General features: G+C 42.4%; 1 protein-coding gene across 3 annotated transcripts in view; it reads left to right on the top strand.

Moving 5' to 3' along the window:
* Positions 1-1,979: 1,979 nt before the first annotated feature.
* spg7 (SPG7 matrix AAA peptidase subunit, paraplegin) overlaps positions 1,980-16,262 on the top strand; it is a 55,702-nt gene continuing 41,419 nt past the window's right edge. For 2 of the 3 annotated variants that reach the window (XM_078210724.1, XM_078210723.1), the window contains exons 1-2: positions 1,980-2,251; positions 16,038-16,140. In XM_078210724.1, the coding sequence (XP_078066850.1) occupies positions 2,012-2,251; positions 16,038-16,140 (343 nt within the window). In that variant the 5' untranslated portion in view covers positions 1,980-2,011. Of the gene's footprint in view, positions 2,252-4,047; positions 4,177-16,037; positions 16,141-16,262 lie in introns of all 3 variants that reach the window. The other variant, XM_078210722.1, reaches the window with a different exon arrangement.

Below are 16,262 nucleotides of genomic sequence, written 5' to 3' on the forward strand. Positions count from 1 at the left end.
TCCCAGTATTTTTTGTTTTTGTTCCAGGTTAAACTAGAAAGAGTGCAGAAAAGATTTACTAGGATACTACTGGGACTTGATGGTTTGCGTTATTAGGAGAGGCCAGATAGATTGGGACTTTTTCCCCTGGAGCATAGGAGGCTTAGGGTGATCTTATAGAGGTCTATAAAATAAAGAGAGGCGTCGTTAAGGTAGATAGTCAACATCTTTTCCCAAAGGTAGAGGAGTCTAAAACTAGAGGGCATAGGTTTAAAGTGAGAGGAAAGAGATACAAAAGGGTCCAGAGGAGCAATTCTTTCACACAGAGGGTGGTGAGTGTCTGAATGAGCTGTCAGAGGTAGTAGTAGAGGCGGCTACAAATTTGTCTTTTAAAAAGCATTTAGACAGTTACATAGATAAGATTGGTATAGAGGGATATGGGCCAAACGAGGGCAATTGGGACTAGCTTAATGGTAAAAACTGGGTGGCCGTAGGGCTGGTTTCCATGACATAAACCTCTATGACTCCATTGCAGCATCCGCAGTATTTTGCTTTTATATTTGGAAACATACATCGCTGGTGGTTAGGATGTGAAATATTCAAGTTTTACGTTTACTTATTAGTGTCACAAGTAGGCTTACATTAACACTGGAATGAAGTTACTGTGAAAATCCCCCAGTCACCACACTCTGGCACCTGTTTGGGTACACTGAGAGAGAATTTACTATGGCCAATCCACCTAACCAGCACGTCTTCCGGACTCAGCCAAAGAATGTGGTGGAAGCAGATTAAAGGTAAAGGTATTGGATAATTACCCAGAGAGAAAGAATTTGCAAGGCTCACTTCATGGAAAATTCAATGACGAAAGGCAGGCAAGTGGAACTAGTTGAGTTTCTCTTGCAGGGAGCTGGTATGTACATGATAGGGCAGCATGGTGGCACAGGGGTTAGCACTGCTGCCTCACAGCTCCAGGGACCTGGGTTCAATTCCCAGCTTGCGTCACTGTCTGTGTGGAGTTTGCACATTCTCCCCAGGTCTGCGTGGGTTTCCTCTGGGTGCTCTGGTTTCCTCCCACAGTCCAAAGATGTGCAGGTTAGGTTGATTGGCCACACTAAATTGTCCCTTGGAGCCCGGGATGTGTACGTTAGAGGGATTGGCAGGGCAAATATGTGGGGTTTCGGGGGTAGGGCCTGGGTGGGACGGTTGTTGGTACAGACTCGATGAGAGGAATGGCCTCCTTCTGTACTGTAGGGTTTCTATGATGATCGGTCGAATGGCTGCTATCTGTGCTGTCGTCATTCAGTGATTCTGAAATTGGCAATGCTTTTTGAACTATTTTAAGTATTGAACTATTTTAATACAGCACAAGTAATCATGATTGAATATTTATTTATTATGTGTCACAAGTAGGCTTACATTAACACTGCAATGAAGTTACAATGAAAATCCATTTGCCTGAATTAAGATTGCATGTAAATAGAATAGAATCCTACAGTACAGAAGGAGGCCATTCAGCCCATCGAGTCTGCACTGACCACAATCCCACCCAGGCCTTATCCCCATAACCCCATGCATTTCCCCTCGCTAGTTCCCCTGACACTAAGGGGCAATTTAGCATGGCCAATCAACCTAACCCGTTCATCTTTGGACTGTGGGAGGGAACCGGAACACCCGGAGGAAACCCACGCAGACATGGGGAGAATGTGCAAACTCCACACAGACAGTGACCCAAGCTGGGAATTGAACCCAGGTCCCTGGCGCTGTGAGGCAGCAGTGCTAACCACTGTGCCACCGTGCTGCTCATGGCATATTAATTTGTGAAACTGCAAACAAATTCCTCTATTTCAAATCACCCAATAAAGGGAGGTGTTTTTTTTTGCAGAGGGCATTGTTATGCTGCACAGCAGAGACATTCTGTCAATGAGGCCAACAAATGGACATGACTCAACTGTTGTCTGCACTGGGCAGCACTGCGCCTGCGCGGAGGTGTTTCTGACGGGGCGGGCTGGTTGTCAGGAGAAGCTGCTGCAAGATGGCCGCCTGGTTGGTCTGGCAGCTGCAGCAGCAGCACAGGAGCTGTGCGAGAAACCTGCCATCGGTATTGTCCGCTTGCAGCAGAAAGCCTGTGCCGTTCCGGCCCTTCGGCTTGAACGCCGTTTTCCAGCAAGAGGCCCTGGGCCCAGCCTTTACCTGTCGAAGCTGTGACTTGAAAAGGATACGTTTGGGTTTCAGTCGGTCTTACTGTCAGCAAGACAGGGACCCTATATTAAATGTGAGTGAGTGTTGTTTATGTTATTGTTCAAGAGATTGGTACTCTTAAAAAAGAACTTTGATTTTTTTTGATGAAGATGTGAAATGAGTGCTCAAGTTCTGTACTTTCTACGTACTATTTTCAAAGTCAGCATTCATTGCAGGCCAGTTATATAACATTACATAATGGGGTAAAGCAGAATATTACTGAAAATTATTGGACCAAAGAGACAAACTCCAATTATTGAAAAGTAAATTCATAGAATCCTGCAACACAGAAACTGCAGTTTGGTCCATCAACCCAGGAGGAAGGTTAGTAGTGAAGTTCCCCAGGGATCAGTGTTAGGACTTTTGCTTTTCCTAATGTATATTAATGACCTATGTGGAATGCTGTGGGTTCCTTCAGTCACTGGCATCAAGGACTTTAAATCTCTGACATCAAGTACTTTTCACAAAGACAGTTTATTGCTAGGCTCAACAATTACAGTACTTGCGCTTTGCCTGAGATCCTGGGAATAACTCGCATGCTTCAGCCACTTAACCTCTTGTGTAGCTGCATCATTGCATTCTCATGTGACCACGAGGTCTACACCTTCCACGTTTCGTTGGAACAACCGGTGGCATGGGATATAACAGTGTGCGCCATAGGAAACTATGTACAGACCATTGTGTGACATGCAATAAAATAAACTAACAAAGTATAGAGAGAGAGAGACACGGATTAGGCTGTAGCAACTCTAGCATAACACATTGCATCTCCTCCACCCTATTTTCTGTTGGAAAGAAAAAGCTAAATGGTAATTTAGTCATGGAATCTTGTGTTTGGCCTGCTCAGGTGCCCTTACTGTGTGATTATACAGGTATGTGGTGTTGTGGTCTTTTTGTAACCGATATTCTCACATGGTAGCAACGTGGGACGTTTCATCATTATGTTCCTCAAGTGCAGATGTAGCTGCATCAGCTTCTCTAGGAGTCTGCATCTTTGATGCAAGGGGTTGCCGCCATAGGTCTGATGACTGAAGTGGTATGTTATTTGATGGTGCTGGTTCTGCTACTTGCAGAAGGTGATGGCAAATGCGTATATAGTGGGCACCTTCTAAGGCTGCCACGTAGCTGTTTGGTTGCAGGGCATTACTGTGTATCACCGCCAACTGGTCATGGCGACGTGCAATCTGAATCCTGACCATTTGACCTGGTGTTAGAGGGCCGAGTCTACAGACATCTTGATCATAGTGTGTTTTGTTTTTCAATCTGAGCTGCAGAAGGGCCTCATTCATGTTGTTTTCAAGTTTTGGCTACAGCAGAACCTTAACAGTGAAAAGCTTTCCCCCTCTCACCTTGAACCTGTGCCCCCTTGTAATTGGCACTCCCACCCTGGGAAAAAGCCTCTGACTATTCACCCTGTCTATGCCTCCCATCATTTTGTAGATCTCGATCAGGTCTCTCCTCAGCCTCTGTCTTTCCAGTGAAAACAATCCTAGTTTAGTCAACCTCTTCCCATAGTGATGCCCTTGAGACCAGGCAACGTCCCGGTGAACCTTCTTTGCACTCTCTCCAAAGCTTCCACGTCCTTCTGGTAGTGCGGCAACCAAAACTGCACACACTACTCCAAATGCAACCTAACCACCTGAACATGGTTAGTTTCAAGGATTCCTCATCTAGCAGGATCTGTCGAGGATGTTAAACATCTTCACATTTGGCATGTCTGCAATCCCCTGTTCCATTGTCTTTGTAGGGTGACGTGGTCTGAACAGCACTTTGTTCACATGCACTGGGTCAATGCAAATCCTGACCGTGCCATCTTTTGTTTTACTGCAGCTATCATTGTTGAAATCCATTTTGTGGCCTCATCTTTGGAGTTATGACACCGAGTGTCGACGTCTGATGGAGCTCATCAATGACTTTCTGCTTCATGGCTACTGGTACTCAAAACACAGGCCATTGATGGTACCAAACCGTTTGACAATTTACTAGTTGTATACCACATGAGACTAATGATGACACAGTTGAAGAGGTCTCTATCTACTGTCATCTCTGAGTTTGGAGTTGTAGATCATGCACTTTTGGACCAAGCTGAATGAGCCCCAATACAATGCTGTCTCAAAGCCCTACGTTCTGGTCAACTATATGGAACTTGAAATTTCCCTTTGTGCAATAGATCTGCAGCATTTAGTAAAGAAGTTCCATTTCCCTCTATCAGTTCACTTCTCAGCCTTTGCTTCTCCAAGGAAAACAGTCCCATAGAACCCCTGTAGTACAGAACGAGGCCATTCGGCCCATCGAGTCTGCACCGACAACAATCCCACCCAGGCCCTACCCCCATATCCCTACATATTAACCTGCTAATCCCTCTAACCTTCATATTTACCCGCTAATCCCTCTAATCTACGCATCCCGGGACATTAAGGGGCAATTTAGCTTGGCCAATCAACCTAACCCGCACATCTTTGAACTGTGGGAGGAAACCGGTGCACCCGGCGGAAACCCACGCAGATACGGGGAGAATGTGCAAACTCCGCACAGACAGTGACCCGAGCCGGGAATCGAATCCAGTGAAACAGCAGTGCTAACCACTGTGCTACCGTGCCGTCCTAACTTCACTCTATTTTAGTAATGAGGATCCAAGCACAGAATCTGGTGTGGGATTCTGGTCACAGGACATGTGTTGCCAGAGCTGCCCACCACCACTCTTAGTCTCAAAATGGAAGAATTTTGTCCTCTGTGATTCTGTATGTGCTGGTGTTTTTCATCACATGAGCCACCAAGTCTGATACCCTCCTTTGTTTGCAACTTGCTTCATTATGGACAGATATTAAGAAGAATTTCGTGCAGTGTTAAATGTTGGGAACAATCCCAACAGTCCAGTAGTTTACACAGGAAAAAAAGGAGTATTTAAATACAGTTAGACACAAAGCTCTGAAAGTTAGAACATTGGAATATAGTCTTTCCTTGGAATGTTTTATCATGTTATATTCATGAACTTGCATGTAAGTAGTCAAGAATTAAATAAAATCAAATGATTCTGGTCCTCTACCTAATTTCCTTTTAAATATGTCATGGATAAGAGGTTAAACCAAGACTCCCGTTTGCTTGTGGTTGTGCGGCATACCACAGCTCTGATTTAAAGAGCACAGGAGTTCTTGGGTGTTCAGGCAAATGTTTATCCCTTAATCACTATCACTAAACCATATTATCTCATCATTATCACATTGTTTGTGAGTCCTTGCTGTGTGCAAATTGGCTGTTGTGTTTCACACACTGGTGTAAAAATTGGATGCTGAGCTGAAAGAGTTGTTAGGAGGGATGAGTGGAAACTTGGTTGAAAAGATCAGTGGAAAGATAGCTGAAGGCTCTGTGCTTATTATTCATTCAAGGGATGTGGACTTCGCTAGCCAGGCCAGCATTCATTGTCCTTGAGAAGTTGGTATTGAACCACTGCAGGTGTGGAGCTGAAGGTACTCCCACATTGCTGTTAGGGTTCCAGAATTTTGACTTACCAACAGTGAAGGAACAGCGATATATTTCCAAGTCAGGATGGTGAGTGGCATGGAGGGGAACTTGCGGGTGGTGTTCCCATATAGCTACTGCCCTTGTTCTTCCAGATGGTAGTGTTTGTGTGTTTGGAAGGTGCTGTCTAACGAGTCTTGGACTCCACTAATCATGCGGCAAAGGAATTGGAATGCAAAAAAAAACCCAACTTAAATTATTGGAGTGTTTCAGAAGGAATGTAAAGTTGTAGGTGATTGCAAAGGTGTAAATGCTAAGGTGGAACTTAAAGGCAGATATTTTCAATTGGGAGACTTGGCACCAATATACCAGCAAGAATAGGTAATGAGCAAATGTAACAGAACAGAAAATATCACAACTGGCGATTACAAACCATACTTGTACTAATATATAGTGTGGCTGCTTGCCATATTATGGCTGGTGTGTCAAAAAATTTAAGTTAATCTAGAGATCTACAGGTGAATTGAGGGCACCTAACTGCACCGGGTATCTTACATAACTATAGAATAGCATCGGACATCACACAGCTTGAACAAAACAAGTAGATGGCAGATGGAATTTAATCCGGACAAATGTGAGGTAATGCATTTTGGAAGGTCTAATATAGATAGGAAATATACAGTAAATGGCAGAACCCTTAAGAATATTGATATGCAAAGGGATCTGGATGTACAGGTACACAGGTCACTTAAAGTGGCAACGCAGGTGGAGAAGGTTAGTCAAGAAGGCATACGGCATGCTTGCCTTCATCGGCAGGGGCATTGAGTTTAAAAATTGGCAAGTCATGTTGCAGCTTTATAGAACCTTAGTTAGGCCGCACTTGGAATATAGTGTTCAATTCTGGCCGCCACACTACCAGAAAGATGTGGAGGTTTTGGAGAGGGTGCAGAAAAGATTTACCAGGATGTTGCCTGGTATGGAGGGCATCAACTATGAGGAGAGGTTGGAGAAACTTGGTTTGTTCTCACTGGAACGACGGAGGTTGAGGGGCGACCTGATAGAAGTCTACAAGATTATGAGAGGCGTGGATAGTCAGAAGCTTTTTCCCAGGAGAGTCAATTACTAGGGGGCACAGGTTTAAGGTGTGAGGGGCAAGGTTTAAAGGAGATGTATGATGCAGATTTTTTACACAGAGGGTGGTGGGTGCCTGGAACTCGCTGCCAGGGGAGGTAGTGGAAGCGGATACGGCAGAGGCTTTTAAGGGGTGTCTTGACAAATACATGAATGGGATGGGAATAGAGGATATAGTCCCCGGAAGCGTAGGGGGTTTTAGTTAAGTTGGGCAGCATGGTCGGTGCAGGCTTGGAGGGCCGAAGGGTCTATTCCTGTGCTGTAGGTTTCTTTGTTTTTTGTTCTTTGTACTTGCAAAACAATGTTAAATTTGTTTTTAACCTGTTTACTGTTATGGTTAACTGTTTACTGTTGGATTGTTTACTGTTATGGTTAATTCACAGAATCCCTACAGTGCAGAAAGAGGCCATTTGGCCCATCGAGTCTGCACCAGCCACAATCCCACCCAGGCCCTACCCCCATATCCCTACATATTTACCCACTAATCCCTCTAACCTACGCATCTCAGGACACTAAGGGGCAATTTTTAGCATGGCCAATCGACCTAACCCGCACATCTTTGGACTGTGGAGGAAACTGGAGCACCCGGAGGAAACCCACGCAGACACGAGGAGAATGTGCAAACTCCACACAGACAGTGACCCAAGCCGGGAATCGAACCCAGGTCCCTGGAGCTGTGAAGCAGCAGTGCTAACCACTGTGCTACCGTGCCGCCCAAACTGTTTTTTGAGGTTATAACTTGCAGGATAGGCTAAGGGGAACCAGTGGATGTAGTATATTTGGCGGGAGATTGAAAAATGTTGGTACTCTGAGGGATCTGGGAGTCTTTGTATGTGAATCATAGAAGGCTCACATGCAGGTACAGCAAGTAATCTGGCAAGCAAATGGTATGTTAGTCTTTATTGTAATTAAATTTAATTAGAAACAGTGACACTTGGGTACAATTATACAGGGCTTTAAAGGGACCAAACATGGAATACTGTTCAGCTTCCTCTAAGCTCTGCGGGTGCACGACTGCAGCAACCCAGGATGTGGGTGGAAATAACAAGTATGTTGCACACATTTCCTTAGAGAAGAGAATTTTGAGTGGAGTTTGACAGAGGTGCTCAAAATGTGAACTGAGTAAATGGAAAAACTTTTCCAGCCAGTGGAAGAGTCAAGAACTAGAGGACACCAATTTAAGGCGAATGCCAAGAAATCCCAAGGCTACAGGAGGAAATACTTTTTGTACCCTCTGAGTTGTTAGGAACTGGATTGCAGTTCCTGGAGGTATGATGGAAGCAGATTCAATTGTGAGTTTCAAAAGGGAGTTGGATTATTTGAATGAAAGAAATTCCAGGGGCTTCAAGGAGAAGACAAGGGAGTGGAGAAAGCTGAATTGTTTTTCCAGAGAGCCAGCATGGGCTTAGCAATGAAAATGGTCTCCTTCAGTGTTATAACCATTCTGTTGATCTTAAGGTGTGCACACACACTTGGCAATCTTAAAGGAAATAAGCAGTGAAGCATAACTTAGTGATGATATTGGTGCTGTGAACAGTTTTGGTCTTGCCTAAGGAGGGATATATGTGCCTTAGTGGATGTACAATGAAAGTTCACTAAACTTCCTGGAATTTGAGGATTGTTCTCTGAGGAGGGATTGAGCGGAGTAGACCCACATTCCCTAGCGTTTAGAAGAATGAAAAATAATCTAATTGAAACATAAATATTTTTTAGGGGGTTTGTTCGGCTGGATGCCCCTTGGCTGGTGACATGGAGTCTAGGAATAAGGGACCAACAAGGACTGAGATGAGAACTTTCTTCACTTGAAAGTGGTGTGAATTTTTGAAATTGTCTACTCCAGAGAGCTATGGATGCTTAGTGATTGAGTATCTTCAAGACCCAGATCAATTGGTTGTTTGATACGATGGAAATCAAGGGCTATAGGAATCATGCAGGAAGGTAGAGTAAGATAGAAGATGCGTCATGATCTTACCAAATGGCAGAGTATGCTTGACAGGTCTGCAATGTTCCTTTTCCTAAGGGACTTATTATTCTATCACAACCCTTTATAATCTTGAAGATCTGAGGTCACACCTCAAATCTCCAGTGAAAAATATCCAAGGCTCTCTTCAAAATTGTAACTCTTCCTCATTGGTAATATAAGTATCTACACTGCACATTTTTCATTGTTTTTATATTTGAGGTTTAAGCTTACCTCAGTTTTATTTGATGCCTCAAGCCACAAAATTATGGGTTGCATTTGCCTAGTTTATAGTTTGAGACAATTATTTTTACAATCTAAAGCAGACAAAATTGTAAAATTAATATTATCCAGTTAATCATCCACAGCTATCAGCATTCTTGCACTAATTTATTCCCAAGGCAACCTTGCAATAAACTTGTTTTTAACTTTTATGTTTGTTTTATGGGATTTTGGGCCCATTTTCTTTTGCCAATATACATACATACCCTCAGTTCTCTGAAAGTCTGATTTGAAGGTGCAGTAGTTATGAATCTGGATACTTTCAACATGTATCGCCATCCCTGTAAGGGTAGACCCAAGTGACCTTAGACTGCTTTCCTCTTTGAGGACGGAGAGCTGACTGGTGGTGATTTAAGCTGAGGATCGCTACACCTCAGGCAAAGGGCAAGGCTGAGAAGGTGGGTCTTCATGAACCTGCGCTGTTGGCGTCGCTGTGCATCATGAGCCAGCTGTTCAACCAACTGAACTAAACTGACCAAAAATGTCTGCCATTCCCTTATTTTCATTGGCTATCACGGGTTTTTGTAAATTGAATTGTAACATTGTAAATTGTAAAAAGAATTGCTATTTTTGATACTTTTTGGTGCCCTTACTATCTGTGCCTGGCTATCTGTGTCTGGATAGCTGAAAAGTGTCTTCCATTCCAGGACCCGTTCCCGCAAACAGCCAGCATTTCAGGGAAGGACAAAGAAAACACTGCAAAGACGGTGGCACAATGGTTAGCCCAGGGACCCAGGTTCAATTCTGGCCTCGGGAGACTGTCTGTATGAAGTTTGCACATTCTCCCCGTGTCTGCGTGGGTTTCCTCTGGGTGCTCCGGTTTCCTCCCACACTCCAGAGAGGTACAGGTTAAGTTAATTGGCCATGCTAAATTGCCTCTTAGTGTCAGGGGGACTAACAGGGTAAAATACATCAGGTTATGGGGAGAGGGTGAGATTGTTGTTGGTGCAGACTCGATGGGCTGAATGGCCTCCTTCTACTCTGAGGGATTCTATGAAACACTCTGAAGCTCTCCTTGAAGTGCGACAGTATGGACATTAATGAGCTTGCTTCTGATCATTCAAAATCGCACTTTTGAGTCTCAATGTCTTAATGAGCCACAGTGGCAGCAGCGAAGGAAGCAAATCTTGCACCCTGGATCCCACTATTTTGTGGGACATCCTGCTCCATGTGCTCAGAAATCTGTGGGTTGAGAATTGGTCTGTTCAGTCACATGAAAATCTGCCAAAATCTGCACTATGGTTCAAGTTTTTGTACACTTCTTTTAGCGTTAGATCATCTCTTACCTCTTTAGCTCGCCATGACTGAACATAAAAAAGGAACTATGGATAGTTAGCTTGTATATTGAGTCCATTGGATCAAAATCCCGAAACTCCCTCCCTAACAGCACTGTGAGTGTACTTACACCTCATTGACTGCAGCAGTTCAAGAAGGCAGCTTACCACCACCTTTTCCAGGGCATTAGGGATTGGCATGCTGGACAACCAATGACACCCACATCCAACGAATGAAATAAAAACAAAATTATTGATGTCAAAATGCTAGAATCCATTACATTATTAGGAAAGTGGTAACAGGCCATATAACAAATCATATAATTAGGCACAATTTTAAGAAAGGGAAGTCCTGTTTGACAAATCGTTTTGGGTTTCTTGAAGATGCAACTGGTAGGATAGCTACCTGCGACCAAGTGGATGCAGCACATTTGGACTTTCAGAAGGAATTTGGTAAGAGGTTACAGACGAGGTTGTTGCACATAATTGGGGCTTGTGTGCTTGGGGTTGATATATTTGCTTGGAATGAGGTTGGTTAGCCATTAGGATTCAGTCGGGATAAATGATTCACTTTCAGCTTGTCAAGTTATAAAAGTGGGGCGCTGCAAGGATCAGTACTTGGGCCTCATCTGCTTACAATCTGCATCAATGACTTAGATGAAGGGGCTGAGTTGAATGGATCCAAATATACTGCCAGTACAGAGCTAGGCATGTAAGTAAGCTGTGTGAAGGATGGAGAGAAGCAGCAAAAGGATATTGTAAGAATGGATTTAAAAAATATTTTTGTATTTTGTATTCTGGAAAGAAGGTTATGTGCGTATAAATCATTTAATTAAGCTGGGGAAAGATTAATGAAGACCATTTGTCTGGAAGAGTTGAGGAATGCAAGGAGTGAATATGATAAATGCATGCATTTGTAATGAAGTTAGGGTCATGTGGTATTATAAGTAAAAAGTAAAATTTAGAAATTTGCTTTGGGAGATAGAGAGGGATTTAGTTTATTCAGTAGTTAAATTTCAATGGGGAGTAAAAGGCTTTTACAATTTGTAAAATTTCCTTCAGTAAACAAGGCAAGATTATTACATTTTATTTGATCCCAAAAGTGGGAACAATAGGAAATTCATGAAAGATTTTTATATTTTAGAAAAATTAAACTCAAAGAAGTGATGAGAACAATGAAATTGAAGATGCAAGGGAAAAAGGCTATGTGAGGAAGACTTCCCGGCAACAGCTCTGGACTAGGAGACTGAAATTTGAATCAGACATCCACTGCAGCTAGAAAAGTCTTGGGCTGTAAAAAACAGGCTTATTCTGAAGTTTACTTGGATTTCCACAGCAGAGGAAGGTTGTGTGGTATACTGTTATTAAAATGACAGCCATTTTGGCGTGAGTAATATTACTGGATTTTACACTTAAACTCTACAAGGGAGTGTTGCAAAGTGTTTACTTGTGGGTCCGACCAAATAGGGAATCTTTTGAGAGGAATGGTTTGTGAGACTATTTTTAACTGTGTAACTGTAATCTTGTGTGCTTAAGTTTTTTTTTCTTGTGAATAAATCTTTTACTTTTAATTTTTTAAATCCCAAAAATGTTACTGGACTGCTTGCTGCTGAGATCAGTGTGGTAGTTTCTAGTTTTCAGAATACAACAAAAAGGATACGGTCGGTAAGCCACGCTTCCCTCTGGGATTTGGTTTACTCATCAATTAACATCTACTGTAGTCGTAACGAAATATGTGCAGGTTTGTTGAGTGGTCAAAAAGGTGCAGATGGAGTATAATATGGGGAAATGTGACACTATCTACTTCAGTGGGAAGAATCAATAAACAATATTTTTTAGAAGGTAATAGTAAATGTTGATATTCAGAGGAATCTGGGAACCTTATATATGAATCACAGAAAGTTAACATGCAGTTACAACAAGCGATTAGCAAGGCAAGTGGTATGTAGACCTTCATTAAAGGAAATCTTGTTGGAATTATATGGGGCTTTGGTGAGACTACACTTGGAATACAATGTACAATTCTGATCTCCTTACTGAAGGAAGGGTACACTTGCCTTCGAGAGAGTGAAATGTAGGTTCACTGGATTGATTGCTTTGATGAAAATCCTCACAATTCACTATCTCTGTAATCTCCCTTGTTCTCGCCATTCTCTATCTCTGTAATTTCCTTCGACCATACCACTATCTATCTCTCTGCTCTCCTTCGGCCTCACCGTTCTCCACCTCTAATTTCCTTCCGCCCACCAACCCTACAAGATATCTGCACTATAATTCTGACCTCAAGCATAGCTCCACCATTGGTAGTTATGCCTTCTGGCAACTGCCAAAATTCTGTCTTTCCCGAAACCTCTTCGCTTCTCATCTCTCAGATGTTCCTTAAAATCTGCTCCTATGTCCAAGGTCTCTAGATTTGGCAAGGTTCCATAGATTGGAAAATAGTGAATGTAGCTCCTTTTATTAGAAGGGAGACAGAAAGCAGGAAACTACAGGTCAGTTAGCTTATCATCTGTCATAGGGTAAATATTAGAAGGTGTTATTACAGATGGATAGTAAGATGTAAAGGGGACACAAGAAGGCTACAAAGGGATAGAGACAAGTTAGGTGGGTGGGCAAAGACCAGGCAAATGGAGTATAAAATGGAAAAGTGTGAAATTGTCCATTTTGGCAGGAAAAATGAAAAATAAGCATATTATCTAAATGAGAGATTGCAGAATCCTGAGATGCAGAGGGATCTCTTGCATGAATCACAAAAGGTTAGTATGCAGGTACAGTAAGCAATTAGGAAAGATAATAGAATTTTTTTTTTTGCAAGAGGAATTGAATACAAAATTAGGGAAGGGGTGCTTCAGTTTTACAGGGCATTGGAGAGATCACATTTGGAGTATTGTGTACAGTATTAATCTCCTTATTTAAGGACGGATATAAATGTGTTGGAAGCAGTTCAGAGACGGTTTACTAGACTAATACCTGGAATGGGCAGGTAGTCTTCTGAGGAAAGCATGGACAGGCTAAGCTTATATCTGCTGGAGTTTAGAAGAGTAAGGGGTGACTTGATTGAAACATACAAGATCCTCTTGTGGAAGAACCTAGTACTGTGTGCCACTGTTTAAAAATAAAATGTTGCAAATGTAGGTCACAGATGAGGATCATTTTTTTTCTGACGCTTGCGAACCTTTTGAATTCTTCCTTCAAAGGCAGTGGAAGCAGAGTCTTTGAATATTTTTAAGACAGAGGTAGATAAGGTGGCACAGTGGTTAGCACTGATGCCTCACAGCGCCAGAGACCCGGGTTTGATTCCTGGCTTGGGTCACTGTCTATGTGGAGTTTGTACGTTCTCCGGTGTCTGCGTGGGTTTCCTCCGAGTGCTTCGGTTTCCTCCCACAGTCCAAAGATGTGCGGGTTAGGTGGATTGGCCATGCTAAATTACCCCTTAGGGTCAGGGGGATTAGCTAGGGTAAATGCATGAGGTTATGTGGCTAGGGCCTGGGTGGGATTGTATTCATACAGACTCAATAGGCCAAATGGCCTCCTTCTGCACTGTAGGGATTCTATGATAAGGGGTCGAAAGGCTATTGAGGGTAAGCAGGAATATGGAGTTGACATTACAATCCGATGAGCCATGATCTTACTGATTGGAAGAGCAGACTCAAAGGGCTGTGTGGCCTTTTCCTCCGAATCCATGAGTTCATTTGTATATTTTTGGTGATCTGCACTAATATCTCCATATGTATCTGAATGTCAAATTGTGTTTTATTGCACTTCTATGAAGTGCCTGGGGATGTTTTACTGTGTTAAAATACAAGTTGGTGTCATTGACTGACAGTTGATCTACAGGTACAGAGAAACAGACACATGTTAGGTGGATTGGCCATGCTAAATTGTCCCTTAGTGTCAGGGGGACTAACTAGGGTAAATGCATGGAGTTGTGGGGATAAGGCCTGGGTGGGATTGTGGTCGGTGCAGACTTGATGGGCTGAATGGCCTCCTTCTGCACTGTAGGATTCTATGATTCTATAATTGAAACAATAACATTTAGAGAGGACTTTCCTCTTGGTGAAGAGTCCAGAATTAGGGTTCATTCGCAGGATATGTTTCAGCCACTTGGGACTGAGATGAGGAGAAATTTATTTCTTCAGACGTTAGTGAATCTGTGGAATTCTCTATCGAAAAGGGCTGTGGATATTTGGGTGTTGAATGTATTTTTGCCTCCAAAATAATCATATTTAGGAAGTTATTTATTGGCTGTGAAGTGCGTTGGCATCTCCTGAGGAGGTGAAAAGTGCTTTCTTGTGTGTTCAAGATAGGAGGGAGGACTTTATCCTCCCTCAAATCTATTTTGTGAAATACAGAAAGGTGGTAAATTCCTGCTGCAGAAATGGAGCCAAGCTATTTGTGGGATTCAAAAGAAAATACTACAGATACTGGAAATCAAATAAAAACAGAAACCGCTGGAAACTTTCTAGTCGGGCAAAATCAGGAGAGAAACGGAGCTCATGGGTGGAATTTTACCGGCACATCCGCCTGAGTTTTGTATGATCCCGCCCGAGGCCAATGGAGAATGCCGTTCTCCGAGCCTCGTCCACCTCCGGAAACAGGGTGGGCGTGCCAGCAAAATTCAAGACAAATGTTTCCGGTTTACCATGACCTTTCATCAGAATTGGTTCTGTCTTTGAACCCTACTTTAGCTGATACCTGTATTTAATGGTGAAGGATATATTTGACACACCTTTAGTTCAATAAGGTTTTGGCGCAACGTGTGTAGCGCTGTTGCTTCATATCAAATTATTTTGATGAATTTCTGCTTTGTTAACCAATTGACATCTGAGAATTTGTTATAGGAAACATTAATGGCTTTGTGTTCTTATAACTTTCGACCAATTTGGGAGATTTCCATAATCTTCTAAAATCTGCTGTTTATTCTTGCTTCTAGTGATTTTTTATTAATGCACCTGGTTCATAATTTTTAGTCAGAGAGTGAGTTTGTCAATATTATTTGTCCAGCTATTGAAGCAGCAAGGTGCATCATGCTCAGGGTGACATGAAGATCAATTGTTCACCATGGACTTGTTACCTCCCAGACTATTTACTGCATGTGGTCACATGGGCCTGCCTGTAGAATTTATCCTTTGCAATATGAATGCCAAAACCATGAAACATTTACCTGGGGTATGTTTGTACCTGAAATGCAAATACAGACATTTTGGAAATTGTTTTTGAGATACCCATGACTGAGTAAAATGCAAAGTACCTCTTATTTTTTCTTGGAATCATTAAACTGGGTAACAAAGTTGAAACAGGTTCCCTATTACGGAAGAGTTTGAACAACAATCGGGCAGATTTTATGGTCATTTTCTAGTACAGTGCCACAAATTGCCAGATTTCTTTGATTCAGCTTCATAATTTACCATAGTAAGTTTTGAACTCTGAGCCTCTAGGTTGCAAATCCTGTAACATAATTACCACATGACTATTGCAATATACTTGCTAATATTTTAGATTACTTCCGGCCCATTTATCCCAAATGTGCTGCGATATAGTTTTAAAGATTCATGTCATTTTGACCAGCTCTGGAACCTCAGATAAGCTGTTTCATGGAGTGGCAGAGTATTTCCAGCATGAGATGAGGTCACAATCCTGCTTGCAATTGTGTACTTTCATCAAGTTTTAGTTGAAAACTAACTTATTTTGTGCTTTATTGCTTGTTTTCACAGAGCTTGTTATTTCGCCCATTTAGCCATCAGTTCCAGGAATTTAATAGGATACACTTTTTTAGGCAATTGAAACAAGATCCAACCAGGTTCTGCCAGTTATTAGGTGAGTGTGAAAGGTTTTCTGACTTAATTTGGGCATGGGGATTGTTGTTGTTATTAGATTAAAATATTTTGTTTCATAGGTGGTGTTGGTGGGGATTCCAAGGTGACCGGGTATCGCCAAAA

Source organism: Mustelus asterias, chromosome 4 (assembly GCF_964213995.1).
Source record: "Mustelus asterias chromosome 4, sMusAst1.hap1.1, whole genome shotgun sequence".
In the NCBI taxonomy this organism is placed as follows: Eukaryota; Metazoa; Chordata; class Chondrichthyes; order Carcharhiniformes; family Triakidae; genus Mustelus; species Mustelus asterias.